The sequence below is a fragment of the Ranitomeya variabilis genome, chromosome 1 (genome assembly GCF_051348905.1).
Source record: "Ranitomeya variabilis isolate aRanVar5 chromosome 1, aRanVar5.hap1, whole genome shotgun sequence".
NCBI lineage: Eukaryota > Metazoa > Chordata > Amphibia > Anura > Dendrobatidae > Ranitomeya > Ranitomeya variabilis.
Window position 1 is genome coordinate 616,318,597 of NC_135232.1, and position 8,287 is coordinate 616,326,883.

At 48.4% G+C, this 8,287-nt stretch overlaps 1 protein-coding gene across 1 annotated transcript; it reads left to right on the plus strand.

Moving 5' to 3' along the window:
- Positions 1-4,192: 4,192 nt before the first annotated feature.
- On the plus strand, positions 4,193-7,912 carry ANKRD63 (ankyrin repeat domain 63). Its single transcript, XM_077260659.1, has one exon. The coding sequence runs from the start codon at positions 4,317-4,319 to the stop codon at positions 5,250-5,252; it is 936 nt and encodes a 311-aa protein (XP_077116774.1). The 5' UTR covers positions 4,193-4,316; the 3' UTR covers positions 5,253-7,912.
- The last annotated feature ends 375 nt before the right edge of the window (positions 7,913-8,287 follow it).

Below are 8,287 nucleotides of genomic sequence, written 5' to 3' on the forward strand. Positions count from 1 at the left end.
GTCCAAGCACAGTAAATCACAGTTCCAAGGCACACATGACCCGATTCCTCAGGCTTAAGTAGATCCTGTTCGTGACGCCAAGTTGTAGCGCCCCCACTGCCGCAGGGCCGAAGGGTACCCGATACCGGGCCTGTGAGTCTCTGCTCTGGGGTTGTCACGGTGGCTAGGCCCGGTCCGTGACCCTGCTGAGGGGCGTACAGTAATAGATAGATGTGGATGGTGGTGGTGGTGGTGCGGTGCAGTAAATAACGAGGACACCAGGTTGCAGTCTCTTTACCTCTTTACTGAAGATCTCTGGGTCCTCAGTCCGGAATACGGTTCACCAGGCTGCGCAAGTCCGGCCGGTCCAATGGCACCTCCAGAGTTCTCTTTGCAGGTGGAAATCTGTGCCTTCCTGCTAGCGCTATGTGTTGTGGTCCTTCCCTGCTGTGCTTACGGAAAGTCCCCACAACTGTTGTGTCTGTTTCTTAAGTTCCCTCACAACTCGATTAGATGATGTTCTGCTAATCTTCCGTCCCTCCCTGATGTTACGGTTAGGACGGCACCCGTATGACGGGTAGGCTCGGAGCTCTTCCGGGACCCTAGAGTCGCCCCTCTCCACAAGTTGCCCCCTATGTCTTCGTAGGTGATTTAGGTGAGACAGCCCGCCTATGACTGACTGTCCTGCCGTTGGTTTGAAGTATTGCCTGAAGCTGTATATAGAAATACTCCCTCGGCGTTCCGGCCGCCGGTTGTGCGCCTCAGTAGGGTGTTGCTCCGGTCTTACAGCACGACTCCTACTGGTATTCTCCTTGTTGCTTTGATCTCGTTTCTCACTCAGCACAATCTATCTCGCTTCTAATCCTTCCTTGGGCACCGCCGCTATGCTGAGCAGGCACGGTCCCGTTACGTTCTCTCTAGTTGCCAGGCCTCTGTCAGGATCCCACCCCTGACAGGGTCCTACCGAATCTTCTCCCACAACACCCTCTGCCACAAGGTGTTGCCTGGTTCCAACCCAGTCAGCTTTCTCTGTCTAACTTCCTGCCTGACCCCCAGTTTTACCAGTATGTGAGGAGTGGCCTAATGAATAGAACCCTTAGCTCCCCCTGGAGGCCCGGCTGTGAAATGTATTGGTGTCTGTGATACCTGGTCAGATGAACTCCTTCAGTGCCATCAGACGTACCATAGCTCCCCTTAGTGGCGGAGCCACAGTACTGCAACGACCAGGACTCTGGGGCACTGCATATATACTATGGGACAGTATATGGACCCCTGTGTATATACTATAAGGACAGTATATGGGATCCACATGTGTATATACTATGACAGTATATGGACCCCCTGTGTATATACTATGAGGAGACAGTATATGGACCCTCTGTGTATATACTATGAGGGGACAGTATATGGGATCCCCCTGTGTATATACTAAGAGGAGGCAGTATATGGGATCCCCCTATGTAAATACTGAGAGGGGACAGTTTATGGGACCCCCTGTGTATATACTATGAGGAGACAGTATAAGGACCCCCTGCAGGGTCGGCGTCAGCACCCGGGCAAGTGCTGGTGCCCTGAGCGGGCAGGGGGCCCACTTGCCGTCGGGGGCACTGGCGTGCTATAGTGCCGGCCCCCGCGAGTGGACCCCCCGCCTGCTCCGGGCCCCGGCACTTGCGATACTTACCTCTCCCGATTCCAGCGCTGCAGCGTCTTCCATCCTCTGACTGTGAAGTTCAGGTCAGAGGGCGCGATGACGTCACCAGTGCGCGCCCTCTGCCTGAGCAGTCGCAGCACAGAGAGCAGGAAGACGCCGACGGTGAGGAGTCCAGAGCAGAGCAGCAACAAGCAACGAGAGGTGAGTATTCCATTATTTTTTTTTTATATTTGGAGCAATATATGGGGACCATCAGAAGGGGCCCATATATGGGGCTAATTCTATATGGAGTATCTTATGGGGCCAATAATATAGGGAGCATCTTATGGGGCCAATTCTATAGGGAGCATTATATAGGGCCAATTTAATATGGAGCATCTTATGGGGCCAATTCAATATGGAGCAGTATATGGGGCCAATTACATATGGAGCAGTATATGGGGCCAATAATATATGAAGCATCTGATGGGACTAATTATATATGGAGCATTTTATATGGCCAATTATATATGGAGCATTATATGGGGCCCATTATACATGGAGCATCTTATGGGGCCAATTATTTTTGGAGCATTATATGGGACCCATTCTGTAAGGAGTATTATATGGGCCCATTCTGTATGGAGCATCATATGGGGCCCATTCTGTATGGAGCAATGTATGGGACTCAGTATACTGTATGGGGCCGATCATATACTGTATGGAGCATTATATGAGGCCCATTATATATGGAGCAATAGATGGGGCCCATCATATACTGTATGGAGAATTATATGTGGCTCACTATACTGTATGGAGCATTATATGGGGTCAATTCCGTATGGAGCAATATATGCGGCTCATTCTGCATGGAGCACTCTGTGATGCCCATTATACTGTATGGAGCATTGTATGGGGCTCATTATTCTGTACGGAGCATAATATTGGGCTCATTATTCTGTTTGGAGCAATATATGGGGCTCATTATTCTGTATAGAGGACTATGTGGTGCCAATTATACTGTATAGAGCACTATATGGGGACATTATACTGTATGGGGCAATATATGGGGCTCATTATTCTGTTTGGAGCAATATATGGGGCTCATTACTCTGGAGCAATATAAGGGGCTCATTATTCTGTATAGAGGACTATGTGGTGCCAATTATACTGTTTGGAGCAATGAATGGGGCTCATTATTCTGTTTGGAGCAATGAATGGGGCTCATTATTCTGTTTGGAGCAATATATGGGGCTCATTATTCTGTATAGAGGACTATGTGGTGCCAATTATACTGTATGGAGCACTATATGGGGCCATTATACTGTTTGGAGCAATGAATGGGGCTCATTATTCTGTTTGGAGCAATGAATGGGGCTCATTATTCTGTTTGGAGCAATATATGGGGCTCATTATTCTGTATAGAGGACTATGTGGTGCCAATTATACTGTATGGAGCACTATATGGGGCCATTATACTGTTTGGAGCAATGAATGGGGCTCATTATTCTGTTTGGAGCAATATATGGGGCTCATTATTCTGTATAGAGGACTATGTGGTGCCAATTATACTGTTTGGAGCAATGTATGGGGCTCATTATTCTGTTTGGAGCAATATATGGGGCTCATTATTCTGTTTGGAGCAATATATGGGGCTCATTATTCTGTATAGAGGACTATACTGTCCGGTTTCTGAGCTAATGTAGAATTTTACAATAGATATCACTCGTGTAATGTAAGAAGTGCAATCTTTGGCATTGTACTATACCTATATTTCTCTGCCATATCCATGCATTATGAATTGTGGTATGTGTTAAAGGGGCCCACCGGGACTCTTTCGCCCAGGGCCCATGAAAACTTGGAGCCGGCCCTGACCCCCTGTGTATATACTATGGGAGGACAGTATATGGGATCCCCCTGTGTATATACTATGAGGAGACAGTAAATAGACCCCCGTGTATATACTATGAGGGCACAGTATATGGACTCCCCTGTGTATATACAAGGGGACAGTATTTGGGATCCCCCTGTGTATATACTAAGAGGAGGCAGTATATGAGATCCCCCTGTGTATATACTATGACAGGACAGTATATGGATTCCCTGTGTATATACTATGAGGGGACAGTATATGGGATCCAGCTGTGTATATACTAAGAGGGGACAGTATATGGGACCCTCTGTGTATATACTATGAGAGGACAGTATATGGGACCCTCTGTTTATATACTATGAGAGGACAGTATATGGGACCCTCTGTGTATATACTATGAGAGGACAGTATATGGGACCCTCTGTGTATATACTATGAGACAGCATGTGGGACCCCCTGTGTACATACTATGAGGGGAGAGTATATGGGACCCCCTGTGTATATACTATGAGGAGAGAGTATATGGGACCCCCTGTGAATATACTAAGAGGGGACAGTATATGGGACCCCCTGTGTATGTACTATGAGGAGACAGTATATGGCATCACTCTGTATACATATTAAGAGGGGACAGTATATAGGACCCCCTGTGAATATACTAAGAGGGGACAGTATACCCCTGTGGTATCACACAGCCCTGTAGTGGCTGTTGTGGCCGCCGCTCTTCCTCCTTAGTTTTCGGCTTCATCCCCGTTTCCATGACTACCAGAGTGTATAAAGCTGTGGGTGTCCGCTCGCCCGCAGCAGTCGCTCCGCAGCTTCCCACGGTCCAGGATGCTCCGTCCCCGGGACCTCCGGCGCAGCTCGGGCACTCGCACCTTCCTGGACGCCATGCACGGCGGGAAGGTGCACCTGGCGCGCTTCGTGCTGGACGCTCTGGACCGCAGGATCGTGAACTCCCCGGCGGGGGACCAGGGCCGCACCCCGCTCATGTACGCCGTGTGTCTGAGGGAGACCGAGCTCCGGAGCCGTTTCGTGCGGCTGCTCCTGGACAAGGGCGCGGATGTGAACGGGCAGGACGAGGCGGGGCGCACGGCGCTGAGCCTGGCCTGTGAGCTCGGACACCTGGACGCCGTGAAGCTGCTGGTGCAGCACAGCGCGGACCCGGAGATCGCGGACCGGGACGGGAACCGGGCGCTGATGTACGCGGCGTCCTGCGGCCACAGCGCGGAGCTGCTCTTCCTGCTCCGCTCCTACAAGCGCTTCGGGCTCCGCCTGGACGCCACCAACAGAGCGGGCATATCTGCGCTGGACGCCGCCCGGGTGTCCGGCCACTGGGAGTGTGAGCGAGCGCTGAGCGGGCGCGGCCGGGACGGAGAGCCCACTGCCCGCAGCCCCAAGCCGCTGTCCCGGCATGTGCTGCAGCGCTTCTCCCGGCCCTTCTCACACCGCAGGGAGGAGGAGGACAGCGCGCAGACCCGGGGAGCCCTCACCCGCTCCGCCAGCTGCTCGCCGGCCCACGCGGAGGCCCTCCCGGAGAAGGCGGCGCTGCCTGTGCCCGAGCCCGGCATCCAGCGAGCGCACAGCTGGGACGGCTCCGGCACCGGGGGAATCTCGCAGAGCAGCCGGCTGCTGCGCCGGGGAACCTCGCCGGACTTCTGCCAGGAGCTGCCCTGCCACCCTGGAGACATGAGGGCGAAGAGGAGGGACAGCAGCTGCAGCCGGAGCCAGCTCATACCGCCCGACGGCAGGCAGGCCCTGGCCTTGTGACCGCACCGGGCAGTGGTCATGTGATAAGACAAGTGACTCCTGCAGCAAACGATCAGGAGCATGGTCACCTACAGCAAATGACAGCCAGCCTGAGCCTTGCCGCCAATGGGACTGTGCTCTCCTGGCCGGCAGCGGAGTGATCACCTACATTGTATGGACCTACAGGAAGCCTTTAGCCTGGTGTATGTGACTAATGGAGGGGCCTGGGAGCAGAGGGCACACCAGACAGAGACATGCCATATTGTATGGCGTTACTGATTAAATCCATCTTACACCCCTGGGTTTCCACCCTTGGACATCTAGTGAGCTTAGCATTTGCCTTATATTTATAGGTAACAATTTGGGACCCAACATTGGGGCCTGGTGATCACTGGGGTTGTGCAGCGCCTCTTCTTTCTACCCTCTGGACGGATGCGATCCTGTTCTAGCCACCAGTCCCAAATCCCAGGCATCGGACTATCACCTCCGAGTGCCGCAGCGTCTCCCGATGCCAGATGCAGAAAAGGGAAGCGCTACACAACCCCTTTAAAGGGAACCGGTCAGTAAGGTCAACCACCCCAATCTGGATATATGGGAATGCCGGTCTTTACATGAAGATGTTGATAGACTTACGGTAGCTTTCAATCTATTGCTAAAAAAATCAGTCTTTTAATTCTTATGCAAATGACAGCAAATGTTACCCTAATTGGTGTTTAAGGAACAAAAGATAATAATGAAGTATTAAAACATAGTTTTATTGAATTACAAATATAAACATTCAAGTACTGGAAAAATTGAGATATAATAATACAAGTCCACAATACATAAATAAATAGTGATGACATAATGATTTCCAAGATTTTTCTATAAATAATTTTCTAGCTAATAATACTTAGAAAAGTGCTGGTTCTTAGAAAAATTCCAGTCCAAAATTGGTTAAAGTGCACAATGCCAAAAAAGATGATATTATATAATTTTATCCAGACAAATATATACCTAAAATGAATAGATCAATAAATAATTCCCGGTTCCACAATTGCATCAGATAAGCAATAGAAGGTGCTATTAATCAGATAACTATTCTAAGGTGTCGTATGCATAGAAAAGGAACCACTTGTCACACATCCATAGTAGAAAGCTGAGGATCCTCTAGCTGCAAAGCTGTGACTAGGGCATCTCTATTTATATTACATACATTTCTCTGTGCATATAACTAGCAGGGATGAATTGGCTTTGTGCCGACAGATATTGCAATAACACAACTTGTATATACCTTTGGGGGCAATAAATTACCTCTTCGCTGCTGCATGTCAAAAAGGTGCTCACAGACTCCTGGCCCCGACGCGCGTTTCACCTTGCTTCTATTATACCTCCATTTTTCCAGTACTTGACTCCAGAAATTTTAATGTTTTTATTTATAATTCAATAACACTTTGTTTTAATACTTAGTTATTAGTCACTTCAATCTTTTGTTCCTCAAACACCAGTTAGGGTAACAAATCCTGTGTTTATAAGTATGAAAATATTTTGTATTATTACTGTTCTGTAGTAAAACCCAGGGCTGAAATCACAATTCTGCAGGTTATCAGAAAATGCTTTTTGAAAAGGTGGTATATGCATCGCAGCTATTCATGGGAGTATCTGCCTATATGCTGGTGGGGTTTATGGAAACAGTAGAGTGGGCTGCTACAACGGTTCATGTATCCCATAGAAATGAGCTGGAATTCGGGAGAAGGTGTAGCGCGTCTATATTACTCTTTGCAGAACTATGGTCACCTCTGCCACCACATATGGACAGGTACATCTCAATTTGGCCAATACTGGCTTAGACGTGAATATCCGTGTAAAGATACATGACAAAGAGGACTTGTCACATCAGAAGGGACCAGTTTTTGCTCTTTATTCGTGCTGTTCCTCTGACTATTCCTTTTTTGTGTGTTTTTTTTCTTAATCCGCCCTACAGTGTCAGAGATATGGGCCTTTTTATTCAGGCTATGGTTCACAGGATCCTCAGGGGCGTGTCTTTAAGGCTGCAGAGCGTGAGCCACACCCGCGTTGTAAACGCCATAAAAATTGGCAATAAGTAAAAGGCCCATATGAAGGATTTAAAAAAGGAGGGGAAATAAGCATTTTCAGGGGAACAGCGGGAAGACACTTTTACCTAGGTTCCTTTTAACGGACTCCAACAGTATCCGAAGGGCCCCATTGATTTACAATAGTATGAGGTTCTGTTATAGTGTGCTGCTATTTTTTTTAGCAAAATGTGTGATGCTGACATAAACCTACCCTAAAGGCCAAGCTGAGCTCCTGTTCTGCAGTGAGTTCTGCGCCTTTGTTCTATAATGTGGACCACACTGTGCACAGACAATGTGACGGCAAAGAAATCTGCAAGATTTCAGCTCTGAGGGCTAAAAAAGAGTGAATTGAGCTCTGGGCTATACTGCAGGCTAGCTCAGGATCAGTAGCCGTTACCAGCGTATTTATACATTTCATTGGACAGTTTGGTTGTAGCCGTGCCGTCACGTACAGCTGCTGCATGTGGTTGTGGGCATTGCCCGCATAAGTGGGTGTAGTTTGGATGCACGCGGCAGATGATACATGAAGACCAAGCCTTAAAAAGCTCTTCAGGGTTGTGAAAATAAAACAATGCAATAAACTTTGGAAAATACCTCCATTTACAATTCACCCTCTGTTCGCCTTCTGTCTCTCTATTGACTTCCATGTAGAGCGCCACCATGTGGTATAGTAGTGTATCCTCAACTGTTGTTTGTTTTACATTTGGGATTATATCAATCATTGCTCACAACCAGAAAAGGTTTTTTAATAGTCAAAGCTGAATGAATAGTCAAATTCTAAATGAGGTCTTAAAGAGTAACAGCATTTTTAATATTTTGCAGGCAATTTACATGCCTGCAGATCTGTAGGGTGCAGAGATTTCCACCGATCGCTCAAAATACGGCCAAGAAGTGTTTAGCTGAGGAGGCAGGAGAGCACTGCTGCAGCCGGATAGTGCACACACGCCTCCTGAGCTGAGCACTTCTCTACTCTCTTTTAAG

Bases quoted from the DNA above. Each gene is read 5' to 3' on its own strand.
- ANKRD63 (XM_077260659.1), top strand. From the start codon at position 4,317: ATGCTCCGTCCCCGGGACCTCCGGCGCAGCTCGGGCACTCGCACCTTC.